At 39.2% G+C, this 18,460-nt stretch overlaps 1 protein-coding gene across 3 annotated transcripts in view; it reads left to right on the top strand.

Annotated features, from left to right (window-relative positions):
- Positions 1-11,576, top strand: part of Fam114a1 (family with sequence similarity 114 member A1) — a 60,119-nt gene extending 48,543 nt beyond the window's left edge. For all 3 annotated transcript variants that reach the window (XM_048364338.1, XM_048364337.1, XM_048364339.1), the window contains 5 exons: positions 1,977-2,129; positions 2,990-3,129; positions 6,115-6,187; positions 9,329-9,382; positions 11,008-11,576. In XM_048364338.1, coding sequence (XP_048220295.1) covers positions 1,977-2,129; positions 2,990-3,129; positions 6,115-6,187; positions 9,329-9,382; positions 11,008-11,130 — 543 coding nt within the window. In that variant the 3' untranslated portion in view covers positions 11,131-11,576. The remainder of the gene's footprint in view (positions 1-1,976; positions 2,130-2,989; positions 3,130-6,114; positions 6,188-9,328; positions 9,383-11,007) is intronic.
- Positions 11,577-18,460: the final 6,884 nt, after the last annotated feature.

Genomic DNA, 18,460 nt, shown 5'->3' with positions numbered 1-18,460 from the left:
ACGTGGCTGCACGGTTGCAGTGCTTATTTACAATAGTTAGGGTCAGCCTTTATCCCTGAAGAAAACACACCAAGGACAGCTCTGTTTCGATTTGCCATTCCGCGTTCTGATAGGTTCAACTTTAAATCATTTTGGCATAAACTGAGGAATATCTATTACTTAAGCAAGCAGCTTAAACAACTTGATAAAAATCTGGATAAGACTGCCCTTTTTAGATTCAGAAAATGATAGTGAGGGGAGATGGTTTCTCTAGCTTTACCTAAGTCATGATTTGGAAGCCATAGGTTGCTTACATTACACTCTTGTGAGGTTAAACTAGTCCCAGAGCAGCCCCGAGCCCATTCCAGCCACTCTCCCCGTCCCTCACCCCCACCCCCCCACCCCGGAGCCTGGAAGACCTGCCTTGAGTCAGGAAGAACAGAAGAGCAGAACCACTTTTTATCCTCCCAGCCTGATGCAGTATTAGGTTCCTGAAACCCAATAAGCTTCAGGAGGAAATTGGCTTCAGCTATGGCCCTGGCTAAATTTCTAGCTCATATAGGAAAAAAGTACCTGTTATATTTTTTTATACTTGTCATGAAAAGTGAAAAGTATACTGTAGATTTTTCAGTATGACGTATGTTTTTATTCTTATCTGAATATCATTTTTAAGTGCGTTTTAAAAAGTACTCCGACTCAGCCGGGTGTGGTGGCTCATGCCTGTAATCATAGTTACTCAGGAGGTTAAAATAGGAAGGATCATGATTTATGGCCAACCTGGGAAAAAGTTTGCAAGATCTTGTGAAAACATAAACTGAAAAAGTTGTCATCCCAGCTGCATGAGAAGTATAAATAAGAATATCACAAACCAACCAGCCTGGATAAAAAGTGAGACCTTGGGGCTGGGGATATAGCCTAGTGGCAAGAGTGCCTGCCTCGGTATACCCGAGGCCCTAGGTTCGATTCCCCAGCACCACATATACAGAAAACGGCCAGAAGTGGCGCTGTGGCTCAAGTGGCAGAGTGCTAGCCTTGAGCGGGAAGAAGCCAGGGACAGTGCTTAGGCCCTGAGTCCAAGGCCCAGGACTGGCCAAAAAAAAAAAAAAAAAGTGAGACCTTATCTCAAAACTAACCATAGCAAAAAGGACTAGAGACATAGTTCAAGTGGTAGAGTGCCTGCCTAGCAAGCTCAAAGCCCTAAGTTCAAACCCCAGTACTGAAAAAACAAAAACAAAAAACCTCAGGTTTGACAAGGTGTTCTACATACTTTTTACTCTGCTCCCCTTTCTTGTTTATATTATTTTATTATTTAGGGAATGCCTTATTCATTTCTGTAATAAAATCTATGTAGACAGATTCAATGTTAAATATGTATATACTATATATATACATATTTAATATGCTGTGTTACTCCTATATAAATGGAAAAATGAAGTGTCTAATCCAATTTGGCTTTTAGTTTTTGTACAATGTCAGTACAACATAATAAACTGGGATACTTTTTCCAACTTGACAACACAGCTAAAGTTTTCAAGTATTCAAATGATATATATGTATATGCATACATATATGGCATTTATATAAAAAGACAAACAACAGTAATACATTATGCATATCAATAGAAGTAACTAGTTTATGTGATTTTTTTACAAACAATAGATTATTGTTTGATAAGAAAATTGAGGTTCTCTCTTTCCTTTTCTCTCATTTTTCCTGTTCTCTCTTATTCTCTCACTCTTTCTCTCTTTTTCTCTCCTTTCCCTTTTTCCTCTTCTTCCTTCCCCTCTGTCTCCCCATGTCTCCATCTTGTGCAGGCTGGCAGTTTGCTCTTTTCCCAATAAACTCTTTTCTGCCTGAAAAACAAAGAAGATTGAGGTTGGTCCCATCTCTTTTTAAACATTCAGACCTCCAGCCTGGAGGTTCTAAGCCAGGGGTTGGAATGACTTTGATTTTATGCTCACATAATAAATGCATCACTTGGTTGGGGGCCACTGCAGGCCATGAAGAAAGCTCATGACTGGGTGGAAGAGGACCAAACTATTGCACCTGTAGATATGACCAAGGAATCAGAGGAGGAAACTAAGAAGGAAGAAAAAGCTGAAGACCCTCAGGAAGAGAAAAGAGAAGAAAGGAGAACCAAGACCATAGAGGTAAATTTATTCTGGATTGTCCACTGAGAGGCTAGTATTCGTATATTAATTTTATTATTGGCAGCGTAATCTTAATGAGGAGGGTTTCTTTTTCATTTCTAATCTGTCTTACATAGAAATGAGCAGGAATGTAATAAACACTAAAATTTCTGTATGCTGAGACAATTTATAACTCAGAATAGATTTTTGTAGCTTTTCTCCATAGCATAACAAGTATAATTTAAAGGGGAAAAGATCTTTAAGAACATAATTAATTTACCTTTAGGTTAAATATCCATCTTTTATTCAACTTTTTATAATAAAATGTCTTTATACTCCATAACTAACAATGTAATTGAAGGAGCTTTTTTTTTCAAAACTCATTTCTGTAGCTTTTATTGTATACTTTAATAAATTTATGTAGGCATATTTTATGTTCCAAAAAGTAGCTTGCAATATATGTACCTTATGTTGAATTTAAATTTTAAAGGAAGTAGCTAAGTTAGGTAATTCTAAGGAAAAAAACTTTGATGGAGTCTCTTCACTCAGCTTCCTTCCCATAGCTCAGTTACCATCTGCCTTTTGCAAGCCTGGAATTGCTCTGAGTACAGGAGACCATCACCAATAGATAGGCATGTCACCTCTCTGGGGACCTGACAGAGGAGTCTTAGACATGCCCAGAATTTTTGCATAAACCTTTGTACATTATGTATTTTTATTAAGGATTAAATCATTTAGGTGCTAGGGATGTAGCTCAACAGTAGAGTGTGTACTGAGCATGTGCTAAGGCCCCAAGTTCAATCCCCAGCATAAGAGAGAATTATATAATTTTTTAATATCTGAACATCAGCCCGGTGAATAATTTTCTTGTATTGACTCAGGAAGTATACATGCTATCCATTGAAAGTCTGGCTGAAGTAACTGCGCGCTGTATTGAGCAACTTCATAAAGTTGCAGAATTAATTCTTCATGGACAAGAGGAGGAGAAACCAGCCCAGGACCAAGCAAAAGTCCTGATTAAGTAAGTGCACTTTTCATTCCTAGTATTTCAATTATAGACCTCTGTGTGTGTGTGTGTGTGTGTGTGTGTGCGTGCGTGTGTGTGTATGCACCATGTGAGTATACATCCTAAGCAACTCAATAGCCAGATTCTGTGTCATCCAAATCATTTGTCCCATTGTCATCTTAAGAAATAAAGACTCATTTAAGAAATGCTTTATGTAGCAAGAAGTGGAGGAGGAGGAAGAGAGAAAAAAAGAAAAAGAAGATGAATGAGAAAGAAAAGGAGGAGAGAGGAGGAGGAAGAAGAATTAACTAGATATTCTAGGAATTATTTATAAGGACATTTAAGAGAAAGCATGGTAAATCATTCAGAGCTTCAAAAGTGCATATTTTAATAGATCAAAGTCTTAGAAGTACAGGACTTTTAGGGTGTCTCCATTTTCCACATTGCACGTAGAAAAAGGACACTCTAATATAACTTCTCAACTCACTTCATAAAATAGACAAAGGCACGCCTGGTTCCCAGGAAATGGTGCCAGCTCTAAATCCTGGTGATGATAGTGGCTAATGTAAACTCCTGCCCTGTGGGTTGTATCGTGTGCCTCTGTTAGAATAATTTGTGCTCTTGAATAAAATGCTGCTGTTATTATTAGCTTAGTAGAATTATGTACGTATGTAAAGATGCCTGCATGTATTAGTACATAAGGATAGTTGACATGGAGTTGAAAAATAATACATATGTGTAATTCAATGTAAGGTAAAGTTATTACAAAGTACCTTTTGGAACATAGGCAGGATTTAAATTACATATATTTATGTACATATTTGTGTACTATAACATAGAAAACTAACACATATCCAAAAGCCTTCTCATTATTAAAATAAACCAAAATAGGAGCCCCTTGAAAACATAAAGGAGCACACATACATACACACATATCTCAGTATTTTCACTCATTGTACCAGCTAGCTAATCCTTGCTTATTACTTGCAGGAACAGGAAGGTCAGTCATTTGTGACTTGGTGGTGATAGCATTTTTCTCGGTGATAAAAAATTGTCTTCTAGTCTAAATATTGGTATCTAAACATGTAGCAATAAAAGATATTTTAAGAAGTACATATTGTGAGTGGGTATAGGAGGAAAAAACTGGGAGAGAACAAGGGAAGGGGTGACATTGTCCAACAAGTAATGTACTCTTTACCTGACTTATGTAACTGTAACCCCTTTGTACATTACCTTTGTAATAGCAATACAATTTAAAGGGTACTACTCCCCCCAAATAAATAAATATATATAGAGAGAGTTAAGTACATAATCACCCCTCCTCTAGTACTCCTAGAAAGATTGTATATTTGCTCAAAATATAGAACAAAGAATGGACAAAACAAGAAAATTTTGAAATATTGAGAATATCTAGGGATTATACTATCTTTGAAAGAGAGCTGAAGTTGAGAAGACCCATTTTCTTTGCTCTTTTCTGATTATTAGTTCTGATTGTCACCTTTTCCAGCTGCCCCAGGCCTCTGATTGGTCTATAGAGTAAGTGCCTCTCCACCACCTACTCAAGGATGCAAACAGACAGCTCTGGGCTTCTCCTTGCCTTACTTTTGATGCTTTCTGTAGACAAGTTCAGATATGGATGCCACAGTGTAGCTCATCAGACCGGAAAATGTAGGACTGAGTTGAGTGTGTAGTGCAGTGGTAGAGCACTTGCCTAGCATGTATGAGTCTATAGATTTGATCCCAGCAACACACACACACACAAACATAGACACACACCACCATGAATATGCAGGCTAGATGAGGCTCCTATTCATCAAAAGCCTTCTCTCTCCTGATTTCAGTAGATCTTTAAGCATATAAGATTCTGAACTTAAGAGTTAGAGTTTCTTCAATATCATTCTCTTTTGTTGTTGTTGTTGTTGTTTTGCCAGTCCTGGGCCTTGGACTCAGGGCCTGAGTGAGCACTGTCCCTGGCTTCTTTTTGCTCAAGGCTAGTACTCTGCCACTTGAGCCACAGTGCCACTTCCGGCCATTTTCTATATATGTGGTGCTGGGGAATCGAACCCAGGGCCTCATGCCACTAGGCCATATTCCCAGCCCTCAATATCATTCTAACCACTGTTCATATGCACTAATTCTTAGAAAAATCAGACAGGACCCACATTATCAGTCAATTTGATTTTTTTCCAGCTTTTATCATCATCCACAGTGTTAGGGAAACATTGTTTCAACTGAACTTTACTGTCTCTTTTGCTTTGTCTTCTTAAAATGAAGTCCTAGATATGGAATGAGTAAAAAATGAGATTTTTGATATGTCATAAAAATATTTTATGATATTTATTTAGAGTGTTGTAGGAAACACATAATCAATTAAGACACAGTGGAGGGCCAGACATGGTAGTACACACCTGCTATCCAGCTATTCAAGAGGCAGAAGTAGGAAGATCAAAATCCAAGTTAGTGAAAAACAACTTGAAAGCAAAAGGACTAGGGGAATGACTCAAGTGGCAGATTGCTTACCTACCAAGTGCAATCTTAGAGACAGAGACCTGAGTTTGAATCCTACCTCTACTCCTAGTTAGATTACTTCATCTATATAAAATGAGAGCAATAACAACCCACAAGATCACCAGAGGACTAAATATGAGAGGCATACATAATGACTCATTGAATATTCGTAATTGTAAAGGGATCCAAAAGCCAGAGACAGGTCACCTGGGAAGATTCTATTTTCTATAGATGTGGAGCCTGGGCTTCGTATTTCCTGCATTTTGCTTAGGCTCAAAAGAGGCCAGATGAATTAAATGGTTATTTTCTCAGTAAATGTGGAGAGAAAACTAGAATTCCTTTGGGAGCTTGTTAAGGAAAAGTGTTTGCTTGCTTATTTCTGTAGGCTAGCTTTGAACTTACATGCTTGTATGAAATACTTCATTGATATCAGTCATTGCCATGCTAGTTACTTTACTGCATTGAAACCCCTAAACTCTTACCTTATTTCAGATTGACTACTGCCATGTGCAACGAAGTGGCCTCATTATCAAAGAAGTTCACAAATTTCTTAACCATTACTGGGGTAAGATTTCCTCATGACCCTAATTTCCTTTAGAAAGTGAAAAAAGGTGCACGTTTTAAAAGCAGGGAGTGCAGCACCAGTGGAGTAGCTCCATAAACAGATCCTGTGCCATGTTATGGGCTGAAATTCAACCAAGAGCACTACCTGCATTGTTGGGCAACTTAGGGCTCACTGTTGTTGCTCTAGCAACAAGTCTGCTGTCTCACACATCTGAGATGGTGGGTGGGTGCTTAGACCTCTACCAGCTTGTTTTCTTTATTTATTAAAGAAAAAAAATCAATGTCATCTAGACGTTGGTGGCTCATGCCTACAATCATAGCTAATCAGGAAGCTGAGATGTGAGGATCATAGTTCAAATTCAACCTGGGTAGAAAAGCTTGTTCTTTGAATTAACCATCAATTAGTTAATTGATTCAAGTGGTAGAGTGCCAGCCTTGAGCAAAAAGGCTAAGGGACAGCACCTAGGTCCTGAATTTAAGCCCTAGTACTAGCATATTTTATGAAGCAAGGCTGTACTAGGTGAATGTGTGTCTGAACTTCTTTTGTATGCATACCAGTAGTGGGGGCTGAACTCAGGGCCTTGAGGTCTTACTTGTTTTTGCTTAAGGCTGGCACTCTACTACTTAAGCCACACCTCCACTTCTGGTTTTTTACTGCTTAATTGGAAGCAAGAGTTTCATGGATTTGTCTGCCTAGGATGGCTTCAAACCATGGTCTTCGGATCTCAGCCTCCTGAGTAAGTAGTATTATGGGTGTGAGTCACTGGCATTTGGCATGTGTTCTTGAATTTATATATGTGTAAAATATACCCCTATGTACAAATGCTTGCATGCACAAAGTCAGGAACACATATGCTATCATTTGGGAGAAAGAATAAGATGGGATTATTATGACAGAATTTGCTGCAATGTCATCTAACCACAACAATACCCCCATCTTGTGCTGTGATGAATCATTTGTATCAAGTCATTGTTTCTGCTTTCTAAAACAGCCATTACTCATAACTTGAAGTTAATGAGTGTATATTGTTCTCCAGGCTCTGTTTAAATTGCTTGCACATCTCATTGATTCTGAAAACCAATGCCATTTTATTGCCCTCATTTTGATTATATTTTAGAGGTTATTGATAATCAAATAAAAAGGAAAGCAAATACCATAATGGATTTTGTGGTTATATACTAAAATTACTGGGGTTTTAAGGAGGATTTTTTTCTCCCCAAGATTCTATTATGGTTTCCTCTGTAAGACATTACTTTACCCTCAGTAATGTCAAAGAAAGTTGGCTGCTCTGAGAAGATCTATTTAATTTATATGTCTTTGTTTGCCACAAACTCTGTCAAGTACAGTAAGGGAAATAAACCTATTATGATTGTCCCCTCTCTCCAGGCCTTTTGATGATTTATTGTGTAAGAGTAGGTTGTGCATTTTAGGTTAGAAAGACTGTTGATTACAGACCGGTAGCATAAATGAGGATAATGATACATTCTCTCCCACTTTGTAATAACCTGTTTATACTAGATTTTGTACACTGTGCTTTGTATATATCATTTTTCAAATTATATCTGCAGATATTTCCAGGTTGTATTTAAAGGTACTTTTATTTCATTTCCATTCTGAAAGATCCTACTCTATATCGGCCAATCATGTTTGCATGTAAAAGAAAAAAGAAAAGAAAATTAGGCCAGAGTTGGACCTAAGGTAGATAAATGAAGGACTTAATCTACCTTTAAAATTTAAGGGCGACCAAAAAAGAAATTAGGGAATAAAACCTCCTCAGGAAGCTAGATAAGATATCATAATGCAATATATTTTAAAGTAACAACTGCAAAGATACAATGAACTATTGATCAAAGTTTTTTTTTTCCTTTCCCACATAATCTTTCTCTTTTTAAAATTTTATTTGTTGCGATGTACAGAGGAGGTACAGTTACATAAATCACGTGCGTCAGATAAGAGCACATTTCTTCTTGAACAATGCCACCCCTTCCCTCACTCTCTCCCAGTGTTTCCCTTCATCCCCTCCCCCACAAGTTGTACAGTTCATTTTCAACATAAGGGCTAGTGAGTATTACTGCTGCATTTGTTCCCGCTTTGTCTCACCATTTCTGTAACCCCCCGCCCTCCCTAAGACAGATAAATAAACAAGACAAATGGAAGTGTAAACAAAAACAGCAGCAAAGAAAAAAAACTCTTGTTTCCACTTCCTGAAGTTCACTTCGATAAATATTATTCTATATGATCGGATGCATATAGCTATTGCACCTGTGTGATCTTGTTCTAAAAATATCCTCCTTTGATCTCACTCTGTGTGAATGCCTAGAGACCTATATAATTGACCATGTCCCAGTGTATTTTTTATTCTTTTTAAAATTTTTTGGCCATTCCTGGGCCTTGGACTCAGGGCCTGAGCACTGTCCCTGGCTTCTTTTTGCTCAAGGCTAGCACTCTACCACTTGAGCCACAGCTCCCCTTCTGGCTTTTTCTGCATATGTGGTGCCAAGGAATCGATCCCAGGGCTTCATATATGTGAGGCAAGCACTTTACTAGACTAGGCCATATTCCTACCCCCTATTTTTTATTCTTTTACCATTCAATGTGCTAAGTAAAACAGAATTTTTTTAGATATTCTAAATTTTCAATTTTATTTTTAAATATGCTTTTATGTTTACTGCCATTTTGTTTTTTTATGGTAAAGGTGATGTACAGAGGGGGTTACAGTTATACAAGTGATGTATTGAGTACATTTCTTTTTGAACAGTGTCACCCCCTCCCTTATAAAGCAGAATTTAATCCCATAACGTGACCAACTAGACTTTATCTCACGCTACTCCTACATCTGCTAAAAACTTGAGTTAAAATGATCTGAGTTTACAATAGTTACTTTGTGACCTTATGCAAATTTCTCAACCTTCCTAGTCCCCATTTTCCCATCTAGAAGTTAGAGTCATTATGACACCTCCTGTCCTCCCAGGATTTCTGGCAGAATTAGATGGATTATAGAGGGAAAACTCTAGTACAAAGCCTGCGTTCCACTTCTTCCTTCCTCTCTAAGAGATCTCATGAAGCCTGTGTCTTGCATTATGTAGTAAGCCTTAAGGTACACGTCCCTAATCTACTAATTTCTTATGTTTGATTCCACAGAGCAACAAGAAGGCTGAGGTCCTAAACCCCATGATCAACAGTGTATTGTTAGAGGTAAGTAGCCCCTGGGGAGAAGGGGCTACTGAATCAAAGCAAATGTTACAGCTAGGGTTTTCCTTTCTCTGTCTTTCTTTCCAGCAGCAAGTATGATCTCAATCCTAAATCTTAGCATCAACAGTCTTTTTAGAGTACGTTTGTGTAACCCAGCCAGCTGTAAATTCTCTGATGAAGCAACAATACCCAATTTTCAAGAATCCCTGATTATAAAAAGAAACGCTAAGCTTGCATGTTATTTCTGTCACTGTTCCTCTGGCAAAAGCTGATTTCTGCTGCCAAGTTTGATACTGGATTTAACAGTGATCATTGGCTGTGATGAGGGATTATTCCTTAACTTTATTTTTGTAAAACTGAGCATTTCCCTCTATTCACAATAACCTTTCGTTTCGGCTAGGTCTAAGCTCCAGACTAGCAAAAATGACAAGTGAGAGGGGGCAGGAGGATAGGAACCAGGCATGCTCCAGCCTGTAATTCTAGCTAATCATGAAACAGAGATAGGAAAATCATGGTTCAAATCAGCCTGGGTAAAAGTTTAGGGGGACTCTCATCTCAAAACAAGCCTGACACAGTGGTTCATGCCTATAATCCCAGTTACTTGTAATGAGAAGGCAGGAGAATGGTATACTGAGGCCAGCCCAGACAAAACAACGATGTGCCATGTATGCTTCTGTAATAGTCATACCTGCAGCTAGCTTTTTGGAGACTGCACTGTTTATTCAGCTATTGGTTAGGATATGACCATTTTTCTACCCTGTTCTTGTGGGATTTTAGGGAAGTATGGTTAAGGTGGGAAAGGAATAGATAATACTGGGCACCCTGGGTCATATATGTTATGTGTACATATATGTATAAACATGCACACAAACTCATGGCCCTTAAAAGCCTTTGGGAATGACTTGCCTCCTGTCCAGTGAATTACTCTCTCTGGTAATATAGACAATGAAGAGCTACGCATACTTCGTTTAAAGAATGTATTTATAGCTGGGCACCAGTGGCTCATGCCTATAATCATAGTTACTCAAGAGGCTGAGATCTGAGGATTCAGGTTTGAAGCCAGCCTAAGCAGGAAAGCCCGTGATACTCTGATCTCCAGTTACCACCAAAAGCTAGAAGTGGAGCTGTGGTTTGTGTGGTAGAGTGCCAGCCTTGAACAAAAAATAGCTCAGGCACAGTGCCCAGGCCCTGAGTTCAAGCCCCAGGCTCGGTGAAGGCACATGCACACACACACACACACAGACGAAGAATGTGTTTACATCTCTTGTCACTACAAGCATCATAGGAACTTCATGATGTTCCAGTTTGCTAATGTCTCCTCTCAGGTGAAGGGGAGCATTATTCAGTTGAGTTTTCTAGGGCCTAGTGTGGTAGATCTTGCCTTTGATATCAGCTGAGAGGAAGCTGAGATAGGAGGATCTCAGTCAGGTAAAGAAATTACAAAACCTTATCTGAAAAATAAACTAAAGCAAAAGGACTAGGAACATGACACAATGGTAGGTCACCTGCCAAGAAAGCATGAGGCCCAGAGCTCAAACTCCAATACTATCAAAAGAAAAAAAAAATGAGAGAACCACAAGTTGACCTATGGAAATAATCCTGCAGCTCCCTTTGTTTCCCTCTCACAGGGCTGCAATAGCACCACGTATGTCCAGGATGCCCTCCAGCTGCTGCTGCCCGTGCTGCAGGTCTCCCACATTCACACCAGTAGTTTGGAAAGCACAGCTGTGACCTTGACAGACTCCGTCTAGTTCAACACCATAGCCAGCTATCGCTTTGCTATGCACTGTATAAGGAGACGTTCTCAACCAGACAAGCACTTTTGCACCGATTTGCAAGTTTCAAGAGAGTTAGCACTTCCTTTCCTGTATATGGCTGGGTTTTTTTTTAAAAACAAACAAACAAAACAACAGTGTGTTTTCTTTCTATTAATTTAAATTTATACAGCTTAAGTCTCTGAAATTTACCCACAAATGTTTGTATCTGTTTCCCTGGTCATGCATACTATATTTAAAAATTCACAGGCAGACCCTAGATTTTTCATGAATTTCTTAAATTTCTACCTTTGAATGTCACACACTTGTCAAGTATTGCTTTAAGTCTGTTCGTACACTGAACTTTGTTTTTTGCATAAATGTTATGGGTCAAGATAACACTACTGGGCTGGGAATATGGCCTAGTGGCAAGAGTGCTTGCCTCGTATACATGAAGCCCTGGGTTCGATTCCTCAGCACCACATATATAGAAAAGGCCAGAAATGGCGCTGTGGCTCAAGTGGCAGAGTGCTAGCCTTGAGCAAAAAGAAGCCAGGGACAGTGCTCAGCCCTGAGTTCATGGCCCAGGACTGGCAAAAATAAAAAAAAAAAATAACACTACTTAGATTTTTACCTATTATGGTAAAAGAAGGATATAACTATCCCATTTATTTTTGCAACAAGCATTTATTGAACACCTAATATGTATTTACACTAAAGGAATGTGATCTCACTCTAGAGAGATACATATTCTGAAAGAGGTTTTACCGTAATCCTTAAAATATTCTCTAAAGTACTATCAAATTTTCTAAATCTTAAAACACTTGGAGAATGAGGTAAACTGGTGCTTTAAATGGTCTACCCTCCAGTTACTTACATGTTTCTGCCCTCATTCAACTCTTTTATCCCAAACTTTGTATATGAAGTAAAAATATTTATGAAAGGGGTATTTTTGAAAGTAGGTAGTTTAGCCAGGTGCCAGTGGCTCACACCTGTAATCCTGGCTACCCAGGAGGCTGAGATCTGAGGATCACGATTCAGTTCCAGTCTGGGTAGCAAAGTCCATAAGACTCTTAATACCAGTTAACCACCCAAAAGCCAAAATGGATATGTGGCTCAATTACAGAGTAACAGCCGAGCAAAAAAGCTAAGGGACAGTACTCAGGCTCTGAGATCAAGCTGTAATAAACAGAGAGAGAGAGAGAGAGAGAGAGAGAGAGAGAGAGAGAGAGAGAGAAAGAAGTATGTAGTTTAGAGTACATAGTGATATGCACTTAGATATAGATACTTAAATAGAAAATTTAAAGGGCTTCAACAATAATATCACAGGTCTACATTTTAGAAATCTGCTGACTTCTCTCATTCACTGGAAGAAATCCCAGGAAATACCTAGGTGGCAGGTGACTTAACTGATACATCCAGGGAGAGATTGTGCCAAAGACCTTGCAGCATGAAGGGGCCTGGGCAACCAGCATGTCTTCTGAGTTGCGCATGTGCACTGAAGGTGGGGATTCTGGGCAATGCTATTTCAGAGCCTCATTGATGTCCCTACTGAAGTACCAAAAGACATCTGTGCAGTGGCTCTCCAAGCGAAAGAAGAGGGTGAGAAATTGCTTTTTTCCCCGATAACCAACTGCATTTCTTCCCTATGGGTCAAGTAAGGATCTCTTCATACCATCCTATCTTTTATTAGCAATTCATTTATCTTTGGTTTTTGAAATTCATTTGTTTATTTCCTAGAACAGCCAAATAGAAAATTAGAAGAAAATGTATTTGCAACCTGGAAAAATAAAATTCGATAAGGGACCTGTTAAAGATATTTTTTTCTCCTTTTGTGATTGCTTTACATGTTTTAATAAGTCTAGAGGTGGTTAACTGGTGAATATGTTACATTTACTTCTTCATAAATTTTTACAGTGTTTATGAATAAAATAAAGGAAATAATTTAGACTATATTTTCTAATCTATTTGTCTGGGTTTTATTTTTAGATATTAAGTGGAAATGTAAAAGAGAAACAAATTTTTCTTTTTGTTTTTTGGCAATACTAGGGATTAAACTCCATGTCTCAAGTTTGCTAGTCATGCATTCTACCTTTTGTATTTTTCAGCTACTTTTCAGGTAGATCTTGAGGTACTTTTATCGAGGGCCAACCTCAGACTCTGATCCTCCTACCTACAGCCTCCCATGTAGCTGGTACTACAGGAGAGCACTATACCCAGCTTATCATTGATTGCTCTTGTTCACTTTTCATCTGGTCTGACTTTGAACCAAGAGCTGCCTGATCTTCATTTCCTGAATAGTTGTGATTATAGGCATGAACCATCTGGCCTGGCCCAAACCAAATATTTGCAAAGTAGCTAAAATAACAAGAGTTTTTTAAAAGAAGAAATTGTTGATATCACATTTATCTTTTATGATAGAATGTTGAAAGTTGCCCATGAGGATAGACTGGGAGATGTTCCTCTGGCTGATGGTCTGTGAATTACATTATTTAAGAGAAATAACTCCTTAACAGATATTTACCCTCCAGGATTATTCTTCCAATACAAGTTTTCCCCATTACTTTGAAATCCTTGCTGCTTTGCTTTACTTTAAAAGCTGGCAAAGTACAGCATCTACATCTGGGTAAATGTCAATCAGTTTCTGAATGAATGATTTATCAAGCTTGCTGTGGAGGTTTTTATTCCTCCAATAAACCTTTACATAAATCGGGTTCCTTGCACTGTATGCAATTATCCTGAACAAGCATGTTAGGTTTTCTCTTACCTCTAGTGCAAAGTAAGTTCGAGTCTAAATAATGAATGTAGCTCTATGTGCCTTATTCAATAAAGTGGCCAAAGCATATTTCAAAGTAAAAATGCATTCAAGAGAAATTGTTTTGGGGATTCATATTGCAGATCCAAAGAGCAAAATTGAATCCCATATCGTAAAGCTTACACCTACACTTAAATAATCCACTCCACCGAGGACAGGAGTCATGGCCTTTTCTGGGTGTCACACGGGGCTAAACCACACCCACCAGGGAAGGAACTGCACACCTTAGCTGCAGAAGCTTAAAGGGATCGGGACACACCAGCCATCGCAGGTGGAGGAAAATGCTAGGGATGAGGGAAGAGCCTGAGTGGGGGTTTGGAGTGGAAACATTTCCTGTGTGCTTGGTAGAAATCACCTGCCCTTGAAAGCTACTTCTGGGCATGCTGCTCGTGCTGAGCCTGTGTGAGAAATGAAGGCAGCAGATCTCACTGGCAGCCTTCCTAGAGGTCCAGAAAATAACATCTAAACAGAGCAATGCACAAAAATGTAAAATAGCCATTGCACTTTTTGTATGTGTTCACGCATACACATACACACTGAACTTATGGGGCTGATCCTAATGTATAACTTCAAATGGCATTTAATTTTATAGAAGTCATCATTCTGCTGGGCAAAGCTAGCTTTTTTGGTAATGTAACAAATGTCTCTTTGATCTTCCTCTTGAGTGTGTTCTACATTCTAATGTCCACTTGCTTTCCTCAATTCCCGTGTTGTAAAGGCACATCAGAGGAGATCATCCTAGAAATTCATCTTAAAGCTGCAGTGTTGCTCTGGTTTCATAGTTGGTTAGAATTCATAATGCCATAGGAGTGGATTCAGACCAGCCGTTCTTCACATAAAAGAAAACAAATGATGTGGTTAACCATGTGTTTTATTTTTCTAGATATCTCATTCCTTCGGCAGGTTTATGTTCATTTCTTGGATGTTCATCCATACTAGATGGGCCATTGCAATGTCTGCTATTCAGAGTTCTTCTATTCAATTTTCTATTTCACTGAAAATAATGAGTCCTTCTACCCTTTGAACACTTAACCTTTGGCAAGGATTAAATTATTCCAATCCAAACAGCAAGTAATGCATGGAGAGTATGATTTCTGATGCCTGGAATCATCATAGACTAGATAGAAATAGCAGCGAGTTTATGGTGGGGGGGGGGGCGGTGTTAGAATTTTGTGTTGAAATTCCAACAAAATTTACCTTTGTCTGGATCAGAGAGGATTTTTCTTTTTCTCCTTTTTATTTTTCTTTTTGAACTGCCAATCAACAGGTTTATGTCAGCCTGCAGTTGCCGCCACTCACCTGACAAGCCTGCCTGCAAGCCTGCCTCTTCCCACAGTCTCAAAGGAACTGTGACCTGCAAAAGCATAATGTATTTCTTACATGCCTTTCCTGAGTGGAGAAATCTGAAGTGGTCCACGATTCTCCTTCCTCCCCACCCTGCTTCACCACCAGGCTTCTCAGATGCTATTTGGAAGAAAAAGGCAGCATCAAAGCCAAGGCCAGATGGGTGAACCCTGGCACAAAGCAATGCTAAGCTTCTGCGTTTGGGCCTCTGCCATCTTCATCCCTTTTCTCTCAGGATTTTTTTTGACAATCATTAAGTATCCAGCTTCCAGGATCCGTTTTTTTTTTTTTTTTTTTAACAGTGTGCCCCTTTCCCCCTTCTCTTTATCTATATTTGCATTGAAACTATAGTCTCCCATTTACTAGCAAACTTATCTATCTAGTGATATCAGCTATAACACCTACGTGCTGTGTGCCAGGCTCTGAGCCTAGTGTTTTCTCTGCTTTGTACTATTTAAGCCGTGGTCACAGTAGGGTTATCATCCTACTGTTCAGGAACACAGACCCAGAGAATTGTACAAATGGCCCAGAGTTAAACAACTAGTAACCACAGAGGCAGAACTTAAACACAGTTCAGTTTGCCCTAACCAGTCAGCTTTTGGACTAGTCTACAGAGCTCTCCAGTAAAAGAGAAATATAACATGTTATTTTTGGTATCTGAATGCTTAGGTTTATAGGCTTAGCTTCTCTGGAAGCTGAGAGCTAGATTTGTAGCTGCAACCTTGAGTTGTCAGCTTTGGTTGTTTCCACGCAACTGAGAACACGCCGGGACTAAGGAGACCCAGCAAGAACCCACAGGAGACCATTTGGGCCCTGGGTGGTTCTCACTGAAGGCTGGGTTATCGTTCATAGACATTAACATCAAACAGAGTCCTGGTCCTCAACAGCTCAGCATCCTGTCTCACAGGTGTCTTTGAGAGCTAGACATCTCCATTGCCTCCCCCGCCCCTGTCTTCGGTGCCAGGGAAGCCCATTTGTCCATCAGCACCATTGCTGAAAATCCTGAGCCCTCCGTCCCTTTCTGGAACACCAGGTTTTAAAATGCTTTATCTGCCTTGAAGATTCCAGACTTGTCTACAAGGCCTTTCAATGGCATTTTTAATACCAAATTGTGTGAGATACTGAAAAATGTTTTAAAGAAGAGTTAACAAATGCCTCCCTACTCCTCAGCTTTACTATTCCATGTTGAACTCAAGAAAGGATGATGATGATAATGGTAATGATGATAGGCCGGATGGTGGTGATGATGATGATGACGGTGATGGTAGTGTATGCTTCCATACACTACAAGCACTTTACCTCTCTTTATTTCATTTAATCCTCCCTATCAATTTTATAGCATAGTGTTATTTTGCCCATTTTACAGATGGAAAAATGCAGCTCAGAGAGATGAAATAGTCTGTGTATGATAGCCTAGCCAATCATTAAAAGAACTGGAATTTCTCCCTAAGCAGTCTATAAATTACTACACAGAATCTTTACACAAGTTAAACTCTTGGTCCTAAATTGAAAATAAGTTTGTCCTTGGACTGAGAGAAATCTTCCAGCTAATCCACGGGCTCCTCTCTCTCAATCCTGTGGCCTCTAGCAGAGACAACAGAGTGCTTCACAAATCTCCCTGTCACAGAGCTTAACCAGGCTTTCCTACCAGTAACTTTGATCTCAGTAGACAGTAGAGAGCTTGCATGTCCACTCTCCCTGTTATAAACCCTACCTGTTGATTGATTCATTGCTCATCAAAAACTCAGATGCCTTTTTCCTCAAAGCCTACTGTCTGAGGGAAAATACCGCTGGAAGGAAGTGATAAAGGACAAGGAACAAAAACAAGGAACTGCAAGACAAAGACTGCACATTTCTCTGTCAGAAAAGACACACTGGTCCTAGACAGCATCTCAGTTAGGGGTTTACTTCTTTCATCCTGCTCACAACTCTCTCCCTCATTCTTTTCAGGTCTTCACTTATTGTTTTCTCACAGGATGTAGCCATACCTACCACCTTCCCTGGCTTACTATTTGTCTTCTCTGTCCTACAGTGTTTGTCTTATCTCTACCTTCCACTAGGATGCAAATTTCCATCCAAGTGGTTATTTCTTAGTGTTTTATTCATTACCAAGTCCTCAGCACCCAAAGCAAGTATTCAGTAAGTACTTGTCAAGTGAACACATACGTCAAGTTCAAATATGTCAAAACCTATACATACTGAAAGAGAGAAGCAATCATACTGTAATGTCATTAACAATGCAAAAATGTGTCTGGTGGAGTTATATTATGAAATGTTAATATTGTGGTTTGGGAATTAAATGTCCCTCAAAGACTTATACATTGAGACTTCGTCTCGCAGCAGCGTCCAGAGGCGAATGGATCGTGGGAACTCATCCATGAATCAATTCATTAATGAAGCTGTAGCTGAGTATGCTATTAAGAGGTAGGGACTAGTTGGAGGAAATTAGAGAACTGGGGGTGTGATTTTAAGGGGTACATCGTATGCCTGGCCCCTGCCTAGCTGGCTTTCTCTAACTTTCTGGATGCTGTGAGGATCCTGCTTTTGCTACATCCTTCTACATAATGTTTTACCTTGATACAGGCCTGCACACAATGGAGCCAGTTGACCATGGACTCTATCCACTCTAACTGCAAGCAAAAACAAACCTTTCCCCCTCTTAAGTTGACTTTGACAGGTATTTTGTCACAGTGATGACAAACTGACTACCACAATTAACTATGGAAATAATGGTTCTCATTCTCACAACAATTGGTGCAGCATAAATGACTGATTTGGGAACTTAGAAATGTATAAACTTTTCCCCGTGGAATTTCGAATTTTTATTTTGAAGAATTCACACTTAAAGGAAGCTTTCAAGACTCTTCATAGTATGTAGACATAGTATATAGTATGTAGAAAAATCTGAGCCTCCCAAACAAGTGAATTGTGGTGTACAGTACTGTGGAATGTTATATAGCAGTCAAAAACTAGGAACAGAATAGCTCCAAGATGTATTTCTGAAGGAACAAGGAAGACTGGATAGTTCTCTAAAAGAAGATGCCCATACTCAAAAAATAGCACACATAGCCCAAACTGTTAACACAAAAACTATTGGCCAGGTGCCAATGTCTCACACCTATAATTCTAGCTAGTCAGAAGGCTGAGATATGAGGACCATGGTCCAAA

Source organism: Perognathus longimembris, chromosome 16 (assembly GCF_023159225.1).
Source record: "Perognathus longimembris pacificus isolate PPM17 chromosome 16, ASM2315922v1, whole genome shotgun sequence".
Classification (NCBI taxonomy): Eukaryota; Metazoa; Chordata; class Mammalia; order Rodentia; family Heteromyidae; genus Perognathus; species Perognathus longimembris.
Note: the sequence above shows the minus strand (reverse complement) of the source record. Positions and strands in the feature narration are given on the sequence as shown.